The 21,749-nt window shown below is 34.7% G+C and overlaps 1 protein-coding gene across 14 annotated transcripts in view; it reads left to right on the top strand.

Moving 5' to 3' along the window:
- The window catches only part of LOC124554703 (CTTNBP2 N-terminal-like protein), a 222,296-nt gene that overhangs the window by 162,803 nt on the left and 37,744 nt on the right, over positions 1–21,749 (top strand). For 4 of the 14 annotated variants that reach the window (XM_047128325.1, XM_047128330.1, XM_047128331.1 and 1 more), the window contains one exon: positions 9,737–11,322. The exons of 2 other annotated variants lie outside the window; for them this stretch is intronic. In XM_047128325.1, coding sequence (XP_046984281.1) covers positions 9,737–9,772 — 36 coding nt within the window. In that variant the 3' untranslated portion in view covers positions 9,773–11,322. Of the gene's footprint in view, positions 1–4,687; positions 4,741–9,736; positions 11,325–21,749 lie in introns of those variants that run through there. 8 more of the 14 variants (XM_047128327.1, XM_047128333.1, XM_047128337.1 and 5 more) reach the window with 5 other exon arrangements.

The following is a 21,749-nucleotide window of genomic DNA, read 5'->3' as shown; positions in this document are numbered from 1 at the left end:
TTATTCAGTAGTTGCCAGTCATGGCTTCCAGGTGTGTTTATTTGGGACATGCCAAATTAGGTTTGATGGTTTAATGATTATAGACTAATTCCTAGATTTCTGTTATTAAAAGCGTGGTCTTCACTCCTAAGAGACGACATTTTTAATTACAGTGTTATTTCTGGGATGTAAAAGATACAAAATGTCTTTGTCATATGTATTGATACCAGCATTGATACTGCGTAAATTACTATATGTAGTTAGCAAAAAAAAAAAACGACTGTTACATGTTCTAGATTATTGAATTGGGGCTGTGCCCTGCAAGATTTATTCCAAAGCATATAAAGAATATGCCAAATGCATGGTAATGCAAAGAGTTTACCATGTGCAAGTTACTGAAGTCTTATTTCCTAGTGGAGATCAGACTCATTTTAAAATCTGTGAATCAACTTAATTGAAGCTAATTTTTATCCAGTGTTGAGTGCCTTGTGGAATTCAGAAACAGAAATTTTCCAGATGCTGCAGTGGTATTTTTGGCGTAGTTAAATTGATACAGGTCTTGGAATTTGACCTGTTTACTTACGGTGGCAGAAATACATATGAAAACCTTCTAGCAACTACTTGATACAAGAAATTGAAAGTACTGAGTAGCTTTCAAAAAGTATGGTTACCAGTATCACTTATTCATGTAGGTAGATAAATAATAGGTGACAGTGGAACCTGTTTTCTTAAATTTCCACTTCATTATTTTTTTTTATGTGGCTCTCTTCAAAACATTCATATTATTTTAAGACAAAGTTGGCTGTTAGAGAATTAAAGGGACTTTGAATATGTATCAGCCTTGAAGGGAATCAAGTATTCTCTTTTGAACTTAAGTGATTCTCCTTATTCTGTTGTATAATTGTCATTTTTATAATGTTCAGGGCCATTAGACGACTTACTAAGGAGACTCTATGGACTGGCTTTCTTCAATTTTCTTCATAATTAAAGGATCTGGATATCAATATCTGGACATCAATTTCCTAAAACGGTACAAATGCACTTCTAAAAAACACTTGAGAAAATTAACTTTGAGACTATTAAGGTCGTATCACTGTTAAGTAAAAATAATATCGATCTGTATCAGTCAGTCAGTCACCTTGAACTGTGTGTGTGTGTATGTGTGTGTGTGTGTGTGTGTGTTGTGTGCTAACTTTGTAATTGCGAGGTTGTTGATTAGTTTCTCACTAGTTGCATCTTTTTACTTCTATTTGAATTCTGTGTTTATTATAAAATTGAAATGTTAATTAATAAACATTGAATAATAATAATTTTCTAATAAAAACACACATTCTTTTGTTAATTTCTAGTCACATGAAAATGCGAGTATTCATAATCAATTAAAATTTGGTACAAAAATGAGAAACTTGAAATAGAGAAAAAGATATTTGGCCTGGCTAAATGCATATCATGAGCCATTCTCCTCCGGCAAGTGCTTTCCCCTCCAACTCGTCTCGGGCATTGCTGTCACGGTCCTGAAACAGCTATTCCGGCCAATTACAGGGATGACTGTAATTCATCATGAATGGTGAGCCTATTCCCAATATGCGAATTCAAATTATATAAGTGATTTGTGTGTTAGAAATGATAATACTGATAAAAAGTGAATCCTGAAGTTTATTTTCAAATTCCAAAGTATTCGATTATACCTCTTAATTAAGAGACTTGAAAAGTTCTTTTATAAGCGCAAAAACAAAAAGAAAATAAAAAGAGCCAAACAGTTTCCTGCACTCAAAAATGAATTTCAAATGAAGAAATATAATATTCAGCATCAGCATTTACCAAAAGTTGCTTAAATTTTCTATGAGATGGTGATGGACTTTGTCAGTGTATTATATACTTGATTTTTATTGCTAACGGCATTCTAACACTGTTCCCACGTAATACTTCTTAATGAATAATACAATGAAAAGTTAAACAATTTATTCTCTTTTTTTCATAAATGGCCAACAAAACCGTTTTTGCCACTGACTGAAGCTTGTGTACCAGTGGTACAAATTGCAGAGCATTTTTGGGAACCACCAGTTTTGTTGCATGGTGTTATCACCATTAAAAATATCCAAAACTGGTGTTTGAAGACATACAGATGTGAGTTAGTAATTCCTACCCACCATCTTTTACACATTACAGTAATACAATAAAATTAGTAGTTGACTGAGGTCCATTCAATCAGTACCCTTCATTGGCAGTTTGCAATGAGATTGTCTAGTTCCTTTTAGCTATGACCCATATCAGGACAGTGTCTTTCACAGTGTTAGGTTGCAAAGCAGCAAATTTTATGTTAACTCTGTAGAGTTATAGCTATTGCTTGCTGTATGATCAGTGTTAAAAGCCAAAATAAGTAAATAAGAAGGCAGCTGTTTTTAAATGTTCATCATCATCATATCCAGATATTTTTGCAATATCTGTTGCACATTCTATCGCAGGTGTGCCATTACAGAAGCATTTCCGATCTTTTGCCAATTTTAAACATACCACATACAGTCCAGTTGAACACTTTTCTGTAAGACTTGATGGTTCGGGCAACTGTTTTCTTTTTTAACTTATCCAGTAAAGGGAATCATTCGTCAGGACAGTAACATACATGAATTGCTTCATTGAGTGAAAAGAAATGTTGAGCAAGATTACTACCTTTGCTTTCACGTAAATGTTTTGGGGTTTTAATTGGAATTGTGCACAAAAAATACTCAATAACAAAAAAAAAAAAATAGCCACAATATTAACCAGAATAATAGCCACAGTAACAACCAAAATGACCAGAGCCATAGTGCAATATTAAAGAGAGCAAATCTTAACAAATTGCTAAGAGCAACCGATGTCTGTCAGGTAGGGAGTGAAGGTGCGATAAGCTATGCTTTGAGGCCAGTTGAAGAGATGTTGCCCTCTGAACTGCTGATAAACAAGAGGATTGTATGCTGCAGCATGGCCCTAGCAGCACATACAAGTAAAGTTGGAGGGAGAGCACTTGTTGGAGTACAGTGACTTGCAAGCTATGCTTTGTCAGCCCTAATATATATTATAATTATGGTTCAATATTTGTTAACTAACTTTCCAGTTTGATAAATATATAAATCAAGTAAAAGAAAAAGTTTTTGCAAGTGAGCATCAGACCATTGTACTCAAGATTACTGGGGTGGAGTGCTATGGATGCAGTTAGAGTTGTCTGCATTCCAGCAATGTTAAAAATAGTTTATACTTAACAGTGCTTGGGTCTTCAGAGGTTTTTTTTTGAGAAGAGTACCATACTGCTTTAGGAAACTGGTGTCCAGGCACTGATCCTCAAATCCTGTAAGTGCGAAGGAAATCGAAAGCAGCTAATCTGCAAGGTCCCCTTGTTCGATTTGCAACCGCATTGACCTCATGCACTGCATGTTACAGGCTTGAAACTAGTAGTTCAAATTTCAGGATATACTTTTGTGTTATTGATCACTATAACCATATCATATATGATATTTTGAAGTGGCAACATCTTTATTATATACTTATCAGTAATGAGCCATGTTTTGAGTAACATCAGTCAGGAAAGCAACAGTTGAACATACGTTAAAAGTACACCGTGTAATGCACAGACTTTTCCGTTAGTTATGCAGTGTTGAAAGTAATCTGAATTTATTTCATGCCCCGATTAATTTCATATTCTAGCTGTAATATTGCATTATAGTTTACAAGGCATATTTCAAGTATTAGTACTTTATTTCTTGTAAGGGAATGGCTGCTGTTAATTTTTAGTTACTTGGAAAATACTGTCTGTGATTACGTATACTGATAGATGTACTGTAGGATATCTAGTACACGTGTTGCTCATTTAGTCCTTTCAGTGGGATTTTGGTGGGGCTGTAACTAGATATCTTTATCTCCAGGCTCAGAAGTACTTGATTTCATTAACAAATTTTCAGGATGTTTTTTAACATATAATTACTGAACATTCACAAACAAGTTTGGAAGTTTTTTGACACTTACATTAATAAATTTGTAAGATTAGTGAACAGCAGTAAAGAGTAATGTTTGTGAAACATCATTTTGGCCTAGAAACTAATGGTTGTTGTTACATAAACTGTTTAAAAGGAAAAGGAATGATTGTTGGAAGCTACCTGTTGAAGGTGGTGGTGGTGGTGGTGGTGGTGGTGGTGGTGGTGCAACACTGCATGAAGACGTAGTGTACACGTAACAACTCGTATTTATTTTGTGTAATTATATTTGCTGTGACTCACATACTATTTCTGGAGCTCTTGCAGTATACACTAATAAATGACACAACATTCTTGGCAATTCCGCGTATGTAATTATGAGGCATCGCATGATCAGTATGTGCTTATATAGGCAGAATATGTTTCTTATATATAGCTTGTTGCTAATAGGGCAGCACAAAGGGGCTATAAAGTGATGTTTCTTTTTGGAAAAATTAGTGTAATAAATTGCGAAGTGAGAAACGTGTAAAAGACAGTCTATATAGGTCTTTATTCATATTTTCAAGTCCAGGGAAGTTTCCATAATTGCTTATCTAATAGCAACTGTTACTTATCGAAGTTCTTCCTAGCTGGTAGTTCTGCCCTTTTTTCTTGTTCTTACAGTAATGTGAGCATAGTGTTGGTCATTTATGAAATTCACTTTCTTTGTTTGTTGCATTGCAGTTGAGCTTTAATTATTTCAGTTTTTTCTCTTTTGGCAGTCGTGATGCTGACTGGGACGTGTGGAAGTGGAGGATATTGAGCATTTTTAAATGTGTGTATTAAAAAGTTGAGTTTTTTTTCCATTTGTGGCTTGATATGTGATGTTCTGGTCATTGATATTAACAGAATGTTAAGAGAACACTTACTTTAAAATGGCCATTTGTATTTGGAACATTAGAGTTAAATTTTTGAGAGAAATTGATGATACCTGTACTGACTGAGAAGCTTAGGTACTTTTAAGTGAGTTGTGTATCATATTTAGTTGTATGAGAGCTGAAACATTGGAGTTGCATGTTATTGTGATTCATTATTGATCATAATTACCCCTTTCATTCACCTGCATTTACTTTTCCACAAGGAAAGTTAACCTTATGTTGACAACAACAGTACTAGTACTATAGAAATGTTTTGTATGTCCTATTTTATTTATGAATGAATGAGTGAATGAATGTTCCGTCCTCTCTTACCCATCTCTATCTCGCTATAAGATGCTAGAAAATAGCATTTTAAAGCTGTACTTCAAATACTGTTACCTGCATTACTTTTAATAATCATCATGGATGGGTTAGATCATATGTAGCAGAATGCTGTCTTTCTGTGTTACAGATTTCCAGTTTTTACACTTACTGAGGTGTTGTCTTTGTTATTAATGTTTGGTGTAATTTTCTAGGCATGATGTCTGTAGGTATCCCTCACCTTCCTCTCTCTCCATGTCACCTCAGGGTGCCTACTTTTAGGCAGGAAAGCAGTCGGTTGCTAGTTTAGATGCTAATATCCTTTTGCAGTGTTTTTGTTCTGTTCAGAAATTCTTGACATTAAGATTCTTTGAGGATAATGTTGTATAGTATGGTCAGAAACTGTGCACTACCACCTCTTGTGGTCCAATTTGAATGATGGAAATTCATATTATGTGAACTCAAATCAGTTAACCTTCAGTCACCATCAGTACCACCACATCACTATGATTTAAGTGCCCCATATAGGAAGACATGCATGTATAAATATTAGTAAAATTCATGACAACATGATTGTAGCCAGTGTGTTAGATAATACACCACTTTCAATGATTTCTACGTTTGGGTGACTTTCCACACATGAACTGTACTATGAGATCACAGTCAGAAAATTGCTCCTGTCCATTGTTTGTCATATGTAAGTGACATGGTGCAATGGTTAAAATACTGAATTTGCATTCAGAAGTGGGGTTAAAATCCCTGTCTGTTCATCCTGATTTACATTTTCCATGGTTTCATTAAACATTTTAATACAAATGCTGTCATAATTTCTTTAGAAACGACCCATGCAATCTCCTTCCCATCAGTTGTGCAACCCAAGTTTGTGCTCCATTTCTAATGGCCTCATTGTTGAGAGAACTTTGAATATCAACCTTCCTACCTTCTTGTTTTTTTTTTGGAATGGATCCATGGTGTAAGAATGGTTACATTTGCAATTGTTTATTTATGATGTGAATATGTAAAGCAGCTAATTTAGGTAGAACATTAAAAGTGTCTTTCCTCTCCCTAGTTTATTGAATTAGGTTGTACAGTGATAAAACGATAGATGTGCGTCCAGGAGAACCCAGTTTCAAGTTATGGTCCAGTCTTCATGTAAGGTTCGCAGCTGCTGTTCCAAATCGTGCATCATTGGTGATTAGATGGTAGCTTCAGCATGGTTACAGCCAGATATTTGCTGAAGTTCGTTTTGAAATTTGGTCTATTCATTGCTCATACCAGACATATTAAGGTCCACAGAACATTAACTTTCTTGTTGTTGACATGTTTGCAATAATTAAATTTCGCGATGGGCAAGTGTTTGCCAGGTTGCTTCCTCCAGTCCATGTTTTCCTGCTACTTTTCCTTCTTTTCTTGTTCCTCCTATCCTCATCACAACTGAGTCTTTGTTTCCTGAAGGATTCTGAATAATTTCTTTTATATTAACCTTTTTTCCCCAACCTTATCACCTATAAATCTAGTAGCTATGTATATTTGTGCTACTGTGGGGGTCACATATTTGTTATGATAATTCATTGACTACAATGTATGTTGTATAGTGTTTTGCCCATATTTTTGTTTTCTTTTTCATTATTATACCTACTCCTGCATTATGCATATTTGATTTTCTGCTGCTAACCCTGTACTCATTTGAGCAGAAATCCTTCTCTTTCTGTCACTGACTTTACTTCACTTCAATATATCCATTTGTTTTTCCAAGTTACTTAACCTGTCTACACAATTAAGGGCTCGTAACAGTCTACACTATGTCTCCAAGAACACTAGATTTGGTTTTTCCTAATGACAACATCCTTCTGAGAAGTCCCCAACCAAAGATTAGAATTGGGTACTATTTTACATTGGAATATTTTATGGAAAAGAATTCCACCATTATTAAACGGTGCAATAGAGTTGCACATCATCAGAAAATATAGTAGTCTTAATGTCCCCTTGCTTTCAATAAGGTCATTGTGGCTTATGTTATAGGGCCAGATCAGTCAGTAATCCCAACTGTTGTCCCTCTTCAGGAGCCATATATTAATCTAACCTCTCCACATATAACCTTCCAGCTGGTTTGTACCTGTGAATTGGCAGTTTGTATTGTTGAGGCATACAAACCATCTCACTTAGCCAAGATCCATGATGAACACTGCAGTTGGAAGAGCTATTAGCAGTAGATGAAAAATGTACACATGCTGTAGAATTTTGTTAATCCCAATATACTTTTGCTTCACTGTAAATTTATTTGCTTTGCTCATAATATAAATAAGCATCTGTATAACCGGTTTCATTATTAAATACTCATCTTCAGATCTACAAAAAGTAACTTTAGTTTTCATAGATGCCTGCCGCGGTGGTCTAGCGGTTCTAGGCGCTCAGTCCGGAGCCACGCGACTGCTGTGGTCACAGGTTCGAATCCTGCCTCGGGCATGGATGTGTGTGATGTCCTTAGGTTAGTTAGGTTTAAGTAGTTCTAAGTTCTAGGGGACTGATGACCGTAGATGTTAAGTCCCATAGTGCTCAGAGCCATTTTTCATAGATATTTGATGGCTATTAAAAAAGTGAAACCAAATATCTGACTGCTTCTTTATATTGAGATTAAGATAAATAAATTTACTGAGAACTATTACTGAATGCATTTCTCCTTAACTGCCTAGGTCAGTGATTACAGATACTTTTGTTTGTTTAGGTATCTTGTTACAGAATAGTAACTGTCATTTGCCCATTGAGTTCCTGAATATTGATTTGACATACATTATGATGATATCTGCATGAAGTAGTATTTGTAGTTGTCCATAACAGACTTACTTCTTGATATAGTCTTAGGCCATGTGTGAGGATATAATATTATGCAGTGGTATATCATATTTGAAAGTTACTTTGACTGGGTAGTAAAAGCATCACACCAAATTTTCTAAATGTGTTTCTTAATATGTGAGTGATCAATTTAGCTGCATTGAAAAGAGATTATTTTATTTCTGTGTTTTTGACGAGAACCTAAACATAATTTTCTCTAACTCTTTTTCAAGATATGGGAAGGGGAAAGAAGAATCATCTTGTATACTGTCAGTCTCAGAATAATTCACATTAGATATGAATCTGAGAATAAACATGTTAATTAAATATTGCAGCTATTCATTAATGTGGTGATTATATATTATTATACTTAGACAGAACACTGCCAGTTGTTTCCAGGGAGTCAAACCATCTACTCAGAATCTACCAAGTTTATTTTCATTCTTCGTATAATAGAATTTATATATGTTCATTATCAAAAGTAGTTTTTATGAGCAGGTTCAAAATGTCAGTTTTAATTTTATTATTGTTGTTCCATTTCTTTCTTGTCCCATTGTTACGTTAAACATATGAAATGATGTCGAGAATGAAAATTTGTTATTTGGCATCTCATTTCATATAATGTTGCTGGATGAAGTCAGGTTTTACATATATATTGTTCAACAGTCTTAATGAATATGGGCAGTCTTGGTTTGCATATATATATCACCAGCTAAACCTTTCTTGCCTATTTAATTATCATCAAGATGGGATACTTTTTCTAACACTTTTTATCATCAACTAATGACATGAATTGCTTAGATGACCCATTTACCACTAACGTATGTCTTTTGACATTATTTGCATATTCTTTTACTATGTTAGCTACTGTTATTTTTGTTTCAGCCTGTTTAAAACCAAAAATGACCTGTTATTGCTATGGCAGGTTCAGCATCATAATATTATTATTATTATTATTCTCTCTCTCTCTCTCTCTCTCTCTCTCTCTCTCTCTCTCTCTCTCTCTCTCTCACACACACACACACACACACACACACACACACACACACACACACCAAGTGAGGTGGTACAGTGGTAAGATACTGAACTCACATTTGAGAGGATGGTGATTCAAATCCCTTTCCTGACATCCAGATGTTTGTCTTCCATGATTTATCTAACTTGCTTAAGGTGAATGCTAGAATGGTTTCTTTCAAAGCGCATGAACAATTTCCTCCCCTTTTTGAGCTTGTGCTCTATGTCTTAACAACCTCATTGTTGATGCGACCTTAAACCCAGATCTTCCTGTTTCTTTTCTTATCCAACCCCCCTCCCACCTCCCTCTCCTCTTTCAAATAATGTCATAATGGTTTTAGCTAACTGTCAAGTGAAGGCCACGTCTAAAGAGTCTGATTTGGTGAGTTGTAGCATGGATCTGATGTTTGTATCTTTGTCCTTACTTGACTTTTGCACTTCAGAATGCATGTTAAATATTTCAGTTGTAATGCACATAATGTTTCTGTGATATTCCATCAGCTTATTAAGATGGTAAGTAAATTATCTTGCCGTTAGTACCTTCTTGTAATTGTCTGTTTTTAACAGCATTGCCTTGCATTCCTTGCCATTAATATCCTTGTACAAAGACTGCCTTATTACTTAGTGCTAGAAAACTGCATGTTATAATTATTCACTTCCCTTCACTGTTGCAGCTACTAATGAGTGAGAATAATGTGGTGTCATTGTTACTTACTTGGCATGAAATGCATGCTTACCTTTCAACAGGTATGGAGACTTCCATCCAGAATGCTTGGGAGTTAGGAAGAATGCGAAAGAAAGTTCAGCACGTAACTGCTGTATGCTAAAAGTCAATTTCATTTGAACTGATGTATTGGTTTTCAAACAACTTGCAGAAAGGGAAATAGGTGAACAGATACTTACAGAAAACTTATTGAAATGCTGATAATAGAGATTCATTGGTTTGGCATAATGTTAAAAATTAATAGCTCTTATAAGAACATTTGTGAACATTCTGTGTTTGATCTGAGACTTAAAAGTTTTTATTATGCTTTAAAAATATATGTGTTTGCTTTGCAAACTCATTTTTTATCGCTGTCACTGTGTCAGTTATAAATATTCAGTGAAATATACATTGTAGTTACCATTGCCACTAGCATATGATTGTCTAAATCAATTACATTGTTGAATGGATTATTAAGGTAGTTAATCAATAAGTATTCACTTTTCTGTTGATGTTGATTATTTAAAAAATAACAATTCTATATGCTTGAGTTTTATATTTGTGGAGAAGTCAGAGAGCATTTGCTTCACTCCTAAGAGAGTATTAGGATTGTAATGTAACAAATACATCATAATTAAGAGAACACATAATATAAAAAATAATATGGAGAGTAATAATGTGATAAAAAGTCATAATGATGATTGTGCAGTTTACTTTTTTATTGTTCTTTCATCTAAGAGAACCATAATTTATTAACTTTTCAGTAAATTCAGAGGTAATCTCTCTGACTTACGGGCCTAGTGATATTTGCAGCAAAAAATAAGTATGTACAAAAACTAAACTAAATTTACACGTATGTGGGAAGTTCAACATCTCTTCATATGGTTTATTTACATGTCAAGTATTTTATGATATTATGATATTAAATTGTTCTATACACTTTACTTTAATTTTTCGAAAGTATCGAAAATCGAGTTAATGTTTGATTAATTTTGCTGCCACTCATTTATGCTGAGTGATTATAATCAGATGTTTATTTTACATGTAAGTCCATAACTATTGTACAGAAGTTTTTATAATTTTACAGTCCTGCAGTATGTAACCTAATGGCACTTTTCCTTCATTATTATTCAAGGATTACGGTTTTATATGAATGTAAACAATTTTCTATGTTCTAACATCAGTAGAAATAAGATATTTTTAACATATACAAATTGCAGTGATTGTTTTATAGTGTGATTGGTGGTCAGTAATTCTGTATTCTCATTTGTGCTTGTCTTCCATCTACTTTGAACATAATTAGGACAATTTTTTTAGACATTCCTTACTCTATATTTGTATAGTCTTCTGTGCATGATTTTCTATGAAAATGTATGAATACGATAGTTTTTTTTATACCATCTCAATTAAAATGAGGTGACTTTGGAACTAGTCATTTTGTAGTGCATTTTATTTGATATAGGGCAATATAATGGAAAGTGTCTCATGGTCTGAGTAGAATTTTAGTTTTTTTTGTACATAATTGCTAGCTTGCCCTTGTGTAAAAAAAAAGTAAAAATTAAAAAAAAATTGTATGTGAAAGAATTGTATGTTGTTGCTAGTGCTTTTTGTGCATTGTTAATTTCAATAAAAGCTTTTGCAGTGAATGAAAATAAAACATTTTGTTAAACACAAAACCAGTTCTTCAGTGGGCTTTGACTAGCTAACTTTCCAACTACTCATTTGCATTCTTTGTTTTTACTTTAGAAATGACATTATATATCACCATAAGCTACTATTTAAATTCTTCTTTAATTTTGTGGCTGTTAAAAGTGCACAGTGAGCAATAAATCTGTATGACACATTATCACAATTTCATAATTACACTTGAACATTGGTGCGGTGTTATGTAACAGGTGTGTAAGACAGTGAAATGTGGGTACAAATATTACCATTCTGTGTAATAACACAAATATTACCATTTAAACTTCTCTCTTCGTTCAAATTCTTGAGGCTTCATATATTATAGTGCTGTTTGAGCCAGCCAAAGCATTTTGACCTTTGTTAAAGTTTATATTTTTAGATTTCCTCCACTTTCTAAAATTGCTTGGAATTTTCATTACTGCTGTAGGGTTTAATTTGCAAGTCTTGCATTTAATTTTATATGCAAAGTCACCTGAAGTGCTGGTTTTCTGCATTCACATATTTGGTTATTATTCTTCTGTTGCAGTTTTAAAGTAATGGTTGTGAATGATTTGAAACCTTGCTTGTTACTGTGCTTTATTAAAAAAGTAGAAAGGCATGTTGCACTTCATCTCTGGTTGAAGTGAACCTTGGAAAAACAGAATGTACGTAAAAAAAAGTAAGCACTGCGCATGGAAATATAAGAACATGTGTAATTACAATTAGTTAATTCCAATTTAATTGTGTATATTTAAGATCGTTGAACTTAAGTGCATAAAAATTGTTTTCTTATAACTCGAGCAATTTTCATCACAAAAATTTAATAAGAATGGTTACCATTATTACTTCTGGTGACAGCATGTGTGCTCATGAAACTTACACTGTTCACAGCATTCTGTTCACATTGCAAGTCATTGTACAGTGAGATCCTGGTATTCAGACATATCCTGTAGTCTTTGTGCACATTCATCTATGATGCATGGGGTGTAGTATGCTTTTGTGCCACAAATGCATTTTGCATTTGCCTTTCCTCATGCAGTCTAAAATGCTTTCTCTTTTTTTCCAGTTGATATTACAGGGGCACTTTTGTGTGTCACTCTGACTGTTTAAGATGCAGACCACCTGAAGTGTTGTTTACTTTTTATGGAACCTTTGAATGAGTTTGAGTTCACACAACATATTTATAAACTGTTGTAGTTCTTTTGACTTTTGCAATGTACATGTTCTTTTAGGAAAAAAGTTCAGATTTCCATTCCACCATACTGATTTAGGTTTTAGATGGTTCCTCAGAATCAGTTCACACGAATGCTTACATTTTTTCTTCAAAATGTAGATCAGAGTGTTTTCTTGTTAACAACTCCTACACTATAAAGAAATTCATGGAAAGAAATAATCAGTGAGTTACTAATCTTTAAATGGCCACCATTTAGCTATATAAATATTCTAATTGTCTCTGCGATCTTTTGTTAAAATAGCACGTTCCTCTTCGTAATGTTTTTTTGTAAGTAAGATCTATGTGAGACTGAACAGACTAACTAATTGAAAAGTCACAGCTAATTCCCCCACACACACACACACACACATACACACCTGTATCCCTGTCACATTGTCCAACTAAACTAGTTGCATAACCACTAATAACCTAGCTGAGCCATTAATCTCTAATCTGCCTTCTGCAGTATGCAAGTTGCTCTCTAACTGATCTTACACAGAAGAGAAAGTAGAATGACATGGAATTCAGTGATTGTAAAGGCCAACTATTTGATTCAGGTAAGGCACCTGATACATTTTATAATGGTGAATCCTCAGTAGTAGACCAAATGATTAAGTGTTCAGTTTTATGATACTGTAAAAGGCCCTACACACTCACAAGGAATTTTTTTATAGTTTAAAAAGAGATTTGGGAATATGAGGATAACTGCTAACATATTTTTCATTTATGCTGAAACGAAGAGAACAGTGCACATCTTTCTGTAAGATGATCACGAAAGATTAGAAGTGCAAAATAGGTTTATTTTATTTATTATATGAGAAAATAATGCAGTTCTTCTAGAATACCCAATACTCTATTAATGGATATGTGCTTTAGAATGAATATGTTGTTCATTAATGTTTGAACTGCATCCTGCATGAAGTATGTGAACTGACACTTAAAAGCATTCTTATAGTCCTATTGTGGGATAAGAATACCATGCGCAGTTGCAGTGGAAAGGAAACATCACCAACTCAATCTCATACTTCAAGGAGCAAAAAGCACATGTGCAAAATATCAGGTTCTGCACGAAAGGTTTTGCCATAATTTTGACTTTACGCAGTTATGACCTTCTGAAAGTACAGATTTTAAACTTCTATGTACACCGGTTTGTTTGTCATTGCTCCACCCCACTGCAGCCACCTATTGCTCAAGTGTGATGTGCTCTTCAGTGATGTGACAACCAGAGCCTGCATATTTGCAGGGTTTTGAAGGCAAGGGAGGAGGAGGGGGAAGGTGCACAGGTGTGGTGAACGCGTAATGAAATCTGGTTTGAGAATGTGTTTTTCTACGTGAAAGATAGGTGAGTAATTTGAATGTGGTATACTATATGTCAACCTCGCAAACATATACATACAATATTGTTTAACAATATTCTCATATTGATATTCGGCAGCTATATATACTCCTCAAAAGCAAAATGGGTAAATCAAAGCAACTAAAGAATTATTACGAAATGAATTTATAATTATTTTCAGTTTACAATTTAATGTTGCCAATCACATTGAAGAATAGTGTGTTTCCTGCATATGTACTTCACTTTAACATTGTCAGCTTTAAAATCCAAAGAAAAATAACACACAACACTGGTGTTAATAGTGCTTTGCTACTTTTTTAATAACACCATTTATTTATTTCATTTACACTTTGTTTCGGAATCATAACATAAAAACATTAAAAGCAAAGAGTTAACTGCAGGTTAGAATTTGTGCACTTTGACACAATGTTACTGACATCAAAACAGTTTTCACAAACCTCTTACTCACTCCAATGTGCCATATTTCACAGTCTGGCATTAAGCGGCTTCTGCAGTGTGGAGTGCGTGAGAAACACCTGGTGTGTACAAAATTTAAAAGCTGTATATTCAGGAGGTCATAAGTGCGTACTGTCAGAATTATGGCCCAAATTATTGTGCGGGATTAATTGCTGGAGCTGATATCTCGCGTGTCTTTTTCTCTTTAAAATCCAAGGTCGACTTGGTTATGTTTCCTTGTCAGTTACTTTACAATATGATACTACAGAACATGATACAGTAAAAATAAGCAAATTAAACAAACTACCTCTGGAAGTTGAGAGTATTCTTATAGTGAAGACAAAAGCAGTCATATTCTACAGTAGAACCTGAATGTGAAATATCCAAGGAAACATATTTGCCTTCATTTCCAGGAATTTAACATAGTTGACAATGCTCATTATTTGATCATCTTGTGACTATAAATTGTTGGCTGTATGAGGTATCTGGGTCCAGCAATTATATGTACTATGTTTTGTTACAGTTACATGATGTGTTTTTGTGTATTTGACACACATATTGATGTTGCCCACTATGATGTTCATCGAATCATTTACATTAAATTTTATGTCTTTTGCAGCCATACTTGCATCCTCTGCTCATATAATTCTTTCAATAATCATCTGTCATGAGCAACAGTTCATATATCTATTATCTAATGCTTAAGACAGCCAAAATGGTAAATATAACTTATTTAGTGATTAAGACATTAAAACCTGTCTTGGTTTTATGTTAATCAAACAACTTGTGGAACATGGTAGTTATGTCATGGCATTGCCATCTACTACGATGGCTTTCATGGCAGCATTCACCAATGATATGTGTGCAATAAATGAAATGTTCCCATTGGTGTCCATAACCATAAGAAGCAATGTTCTCTTTACATGCATATTGTGTGGAGTGGTTAGATATATCCCATTTGAAAACAGACTTAATCATTCTTTTTCAGCTTGTCAGGTAGTTCTGTTCCACATCTACCAACAGCTGACATCACAGTCATTACTGAGGAAGAATTTGTAAGAGTCAGTCAGTAGTATTAATGTTATATAATGAATTACTTATGAATTGTTGGTGTATTCACACCCATCCACGAAAAGTTTGAAAATACCAAAAACTAGTAAAGGATAATACAATGTTGTTTTCTTCAGTCGAAAGATTAGTGTTATGGAGCTCCCCATGCTATTCTATCGTTTGCGAGCCTCTTCGTCTCCAAATAACTGCTACAACCTTACAGCCTTCTGAATCTGCTTACTGTATTCACCTCTTTGTTTTCCTCTATGATTTTTATCCTACAAACTTCCGACCAATACTAAATTGGTGATCCCTTGTTGTCTCAGAATGTGTCCCATTAACCGATCCCTTCTTTGAGTCATGTTGTGCCACACATTTCTTGTCTCCACAATTATATTCACTACCACCTCATTAGTGATGCATTGACCCATCTAATCTTTGACATTCTTCTGTGGCACCACATTTTGAAAGCTTCTTTTCTCTTTTTATCTAAACTGTTTTGTCATCCACATTTCACTAAATTACACAGCAACACTCCATACAAATACTTTCAGATAGGATTTCCTGACACTTAAATCTATATTCTATGTTAACAAATTCTTCTTCAGAAATGCTTTGTTACCATTGCCAGTCAACATTGTGTATCCCCTCTACTTCGCGGGTCACCAGTGATTTGCTGACCAGATAGCAAAGCTCATCCACTACTTTAAGTGTGTCATTTCATAATTTAATTCCCTTAGCATCCCCTGATTTTATTAGACTGAATTCCAACATCCTTGTTTGTTAATGTTCATCTTACATTTTCCTTTCAAAACACTGTCCATTGTGTTAAACTGCTCTTCAAAGTCCTTTGCTGTCACTGACAGAATTACAATGACATCCACAAACCTCAAAGTTTTTATTTCTTGTCCCTGGACTTTAATTCCTACTCCAAATTTTTCTTTTGTTTCCTTTACTGCTTTCTCAATTTACAAATTAAATAATGTTGGGGGTAGGTTACAATCTTGTCTCATTCCCTTCTCAACCACTGCTTCCCTTCCATGCCCTATGACTCTTTAAAACTGTCATCTGGTATCTGTACAAATTGTAAATAGCCTTTTGCTCCCTGTATTTTACCCCTGCCACATTTAGAATTTGAAAGAGGTTATTCCAGTCAACATTGTCAAAAGCTTTTTCTAAGTCTAAAAAAGCTGTGAATGTACGTCTGCCTTTCCTTAACTTATCTTCCATGAGAAGTTGTCGGGTCAGTATTGCCTTGCATGTTCATACATGGTGTTTCGCCTGTCTCATAAACCTTGCACAGCGGATAGAATAGTTTTGTCATAGCTGGCTCTCCAAGGCAATCAGTATTTTTAAACATTCGTATTTCCTTTCACCTGCTTCATTTGCTGCATGTTTAACTTTCTCCACTCATCAGTTCAATTCAGTTTTTCTTGTGTTATCCAAGGATTTGTACTAGACCTTGACTTTTTCACCTATTTGACCCTCTGCTGCCTTAACTATTTTGTCACGTAAAGCTATCCATTCATCGTCTTCTGTATTCTTTCCCCCGTGCTCATTCTGAAACTCTCAACAACCTCTGGTTCTTTCAGCTTATCCAGGTACCATCTCCTTAATTTCCTATTTTTTCCAATTTCTTCAGTTTTCCTCTACATTTAATAGCCAACAAATGGTGGTCAGAGTCCACATTTGTCCCTGGAAATGCTTTACAGTTTAAAATCTGGTTTCTGAATCTGTCTAACCATTATATAATCAGTCTGAAACCGTCCAATGTCTCGAGGTCTCTTCCACAAATACAACTTTCTTTTATGATTCTTAAACCAAGTGTTAGTGATGATTAAATTCTATCAGTTGGCTTCCTCTTTCATTCCTTCCCCTAGTCCATATTCACCTAATATTTTTCCTTCTCCTGCTATAGAATTCTAGTCCCCCATCACAATTAAATTTGGCTCTCCTTTAACTACCTTAATAATTTCTTTCATCTCATCGTACACTACTTCAATTTCTTCATCTGCAGAGCTCGTTGGCATATAAATATGTACCACTGTGGTAGGTGTGGGATTTGTGTCTGTCTTGGGTAAGATAATGTGTTCACTATGCTGTTCATAGTAGCTTACCTGCTTTCCTATTTTATTATTCATTATTAAACCTACTTCTGCATTACCCCTACACAACTTTGAATTTATAATCTTGTATTCACATGATCGGATGTCGTGTTCCTTCTACCACCGAACCCCTCTAACATTTCACATTCTGATCCATAGAACGCCAGTTTTGGTTCTCCTGATGACGGCATCTTCCTGAGTAGTCCCAGCCCAGAGATCCAAATGGGGGACTATTTTACCTCCGGAATATTCTACCCAAGAGGACGCCATCATGATTTAACCCTACAGTAGAGCTGCATGTGCTCGGGAAAAATTACTGCTCTAGTTTCCCCTTGCTTTCAGCAGTTTGCTGTACCAGCACAGCAAGGCCATTTCAGTGGATATTACAAGGCCAGATCAGTCAGGCATCGAGGCTGTTGCCCCTGTAACCACACATTTGTCTGGCCTCTCAACAGATACCCCTCCATTGTCGTTGCACCTACGGTACAGCTATCTGTAGCGCTGAGGCACACAAGCCATCCCATCAATGGCAAGGTCCATTGTTCGTGGGGTGGGGGATAATACAATAAATTTGATAATATTAACCAAAATGGTTGCTGCAAATCTTTCCTCAGTTGTGCGTAATATAACTATAAAATATACCAAAAATACCAGCTTCCTTTCACTATAAAGTTTTTTGCATTACTGTATCAAAAATGTGTGAAAGAATAGTATGGCACACAATGAATTTGCTTTTATCCATAAACATTGTGAATAATAGGTTTTCAAAGTTATTGCACCATAATATAATAGCATAGTTACTGTTCTACCTTCGTGAATCTCACACGTCGTAACTAAAGATTTATGTCTTCTTATTGTGTCATATCTAAAAGGCTTGGTTATGGAAACACTTCTTTTTTTTACATTGAAATTACCATATATTCTGTTTATTCTGTTGTTGAATCATGTGAGTAAAGTTTTATCATTTATTAAGATTCATGCAAAAGGCATTTTAACTCAAACTCCACTCACATTCTATGTCTGCGAAAAATAGTGAATCAAATGGTTGTCACTGCAGACAAGTTTTTCACTTTTTATATGTTTCTGAAGGTGAAGAATATTATGTTCTGATAGTAAAGTAAATTTTGGGAACTTAGTTTCTCACTTTCTTCTTTTCTTTTTGTCAGACTTGTGGCCACTGCACCGACTGACCCGTCTTTCAGTCAATCAGTATGCATTTGTTTCAAATGTGAAAAAAAAAATTAGAAAAGATATGTGGAGCAGTGCTTGTGTATTTTCCTCATTTTGGAAGTATTCCCATATGTGCAGTCCAATTTTTGGAATGAAAGTAATGTGGCATTGAATGCGATAACCCGGGTGGATATGGACAAGAATATTGTCTTGTATTTCAAAGGACTATTATTCTAGCCATCATGATGACTAATTCTGCATTCCTTCTATCACCTTCGTAAGTTGGAATACTGGCAGTGTATTCAAAAAACAGAATGTAAATGCCTTTATGTATTATGACTGGCTAAACATGTAAAACTGGTCTAGTATCAACAGTAACAATCTTGTTGAAGCAAAACATAATGTGGGGTCTGTTTCACATCATATGTCCTACAAAGTTACTTTCACAGAAATCCAGATTCACCTTACATTTTTAAATACTTGATGAAAATGATGAAGTACTTGAAATTTTGCTAGAGATTACAGTCTGCACTATTGTATTAGGCTTTAACCGTCTGAAAAGTTCTAGGTCTCAAGTACATGTGCAGTTCTGGGTAAAAGCAGTAGTTAAAACTTGTCAAACTTCATAAGGAAGTTGTGTGCAAAGGAGCATTTGTGGAAATTCATCCAAATTTTGCTGAAGAAAAGATTTCGTCATAAGCATCCAGAGTCATTTCTAAGTGATAACATTATTTCAAAACTTCATTATAGACATTATTTAATTAATTAAGGAATTACCGTGCAGATGATTGAAATCATCAACCCATCTGCAAATATAGAAGAAATAGTACATACCTGCTGACAGAACCTCAGAAACCACACAAAAGTATTTAAAACTTAGAGAAACAGGAAGTCTATCTGTTGTTGAAAAAGCAGTAAATATTATTTGGAAATAATTGTGGCAGTTCTTGGGATATGAATAGTGGGAGGAGTAAAGATAATAACTCACTGTCTAATTAAGGCATTTAGTCATCAATAAGCACATCAACTAGCCTGAGAGCAATGCTAACTTTCAGATGAATCCTTTGTCAGAACTAATAGAATGTGCATGGTGGGGGAGGGGGCAGGGCATAGTATTAGCTCTGAAGAACATTTCATCTCAAATAAAGTTACATTCTCAATCTTGTCTATGTTCCTACTGATGACCCCATGCCTCAACTATGTGGTGAGTTGTTCCTTTACTCATTTCATTATTTATCTTGAAATAAGGTTTTAATCTAAAGCAGCAGCTAACTTTCCACCTATGTGGTTGTATGCCCTGAAATCTGAAAACAGAACACATAATATTTGAGATGATATGTTACATTTGTAGTTCCTGTTTTTGGCAATCGTGAGATATAAAATAGTTACTCCTTTAATTCATAGTGAACTGTTCATTCCGGTGTGTAAACTGGTATCTGTTTGTGACTCTGAGAAATACTTACAACAGCTAAGTTTAGCTGGGAGAAGCAGATGACCATAGTCAGTTGGAGTTGATATTCTTGCACAAAGTGTTAAATATTTAGATATTTTCAATTATAGAAGTTCATTTTGCCAGTATTTTCTCTAGAACGATGTTAGAAACACTTAATTTCAGCTACTAGGAATTGTTAGCTTGACATGTATCTTCATTAAGGGAGCTTTGATGGTACATACATGCTAAAATGTTGTGGAACTATTTTATGTGATGCGACATTATGTAGAGGTATCCATCTACATGCATACTACAGAAGGCACCATATGGTGCATAGTGGAGAGTACCCTGTACCATTACTGGCCATTTCCTTTCCTGTTCACTCTTAAATAGAGGGAAAGGGAAAAGAAACTGTCAGTATGCCTCTGTACGAGCCATAGTTTCTCTTATCTATGTGGTCCTTGTGCGAAATGTATGTTGACAACAGTAGAATCATTCTGCAGTCAGCGTCAAATGCCAGTTCTCTAAATTTTTTCAGTACAAGTTCTCTAAATTTTCTTGATAGTACTCCTTGAAAAGAACGTCGCCTCCCCTCCAGGGATTCCCATTTGAGATTCTGAAGCATCTTCGTGCTAGTTGTAGCAGAAAACAAAGAACCAACAAGTCTTGTTTATGCTGCCAGCATTACTCACACAAGTAACATATCATCAGAGACTTCAGTGTACAACACTCACCCTTGTTCTCTATTGCACAGATACCAATTGAGTATAAGACTTGTCTTGAAACTTTGATCCATTCCTCCCTCTGCCCCAAACATATTAGACAAATGTTCTTTGAATATCACAATTTAAAACTCCATTGGAAGTGAGATGGTACTTAATTTTATCCAGTATTTAGATGAACCTCAGTACATTAAGAGTGGAAGTATGTGTAGTTGTTCCATATACTTGTGAAAGAAGTAGTCACAGTAGCATACAAAAATAATTCTGTAATTTACAATAACTGTGTGCATTATTTCTTAGTCAGTGAACATATTGTTTGCTGTTGCAGAGATTTCTTAACTCACTACGTAAACGGTGCCTGCAGAAATCATTTTTATGTGATAATGTGTGTGTCATCAATTACGCTATACATGGGTCTGGTGGATATTTCATTTGTATGTGGGTGGTCTCCATATCTGCATCAGTTAATTTGAATCATATGTATAGTGAATCAAGTGTCCTTCAGCAAATTGCTATGTTATCAACAACTCTCCTTTGCAGTAAAACCAATATTGTTAACTGTCTTCTAACTGTAGACTGTTTTATGCATATGTGATGAATAGTAACAGTTAAATGAAGATTTGTTAATTTTGTCCATGCAAGGTACTGAAGTTTAAGTTGATTTTTTCCCTCGTCTCTCCTTTTTTTGTCCTATTTATTTATTTATTTTCAGTCCATATAACAAAAAGTTTTCGGACATTGTCAGGAAAATTTAGCTTACATTACACATATACGGTAAAATATTTACATTCTTTCATAACATCATATGGATCAGACACATGTCTGTACACTTTTTTTTCAAAAGGGCACTACAAGTAGATTCCTCTATAGTGTAACACAATTTAGCTTATATTTATAATAGTACAGTACAC

This window comes from Schistocerca americana, chromosome X (assembly GCF_021461395.2).
Source record: "Schistocerca americana isolate TAMUIC-IGC-003095 chromosome X, iqSchAmer2.1, whole genome shotgun sequence".
NCBI classification, from domain to species: domain Eukaryota; kingdom Metazoa; phylum Arthropoda; class Insecta; order Orthoptera; family Acrididae; genus Schistocerca; species Schistocerca americana.
This window is presented reverse-complemented; position numbering and strand designations above follow the sequence as displayed.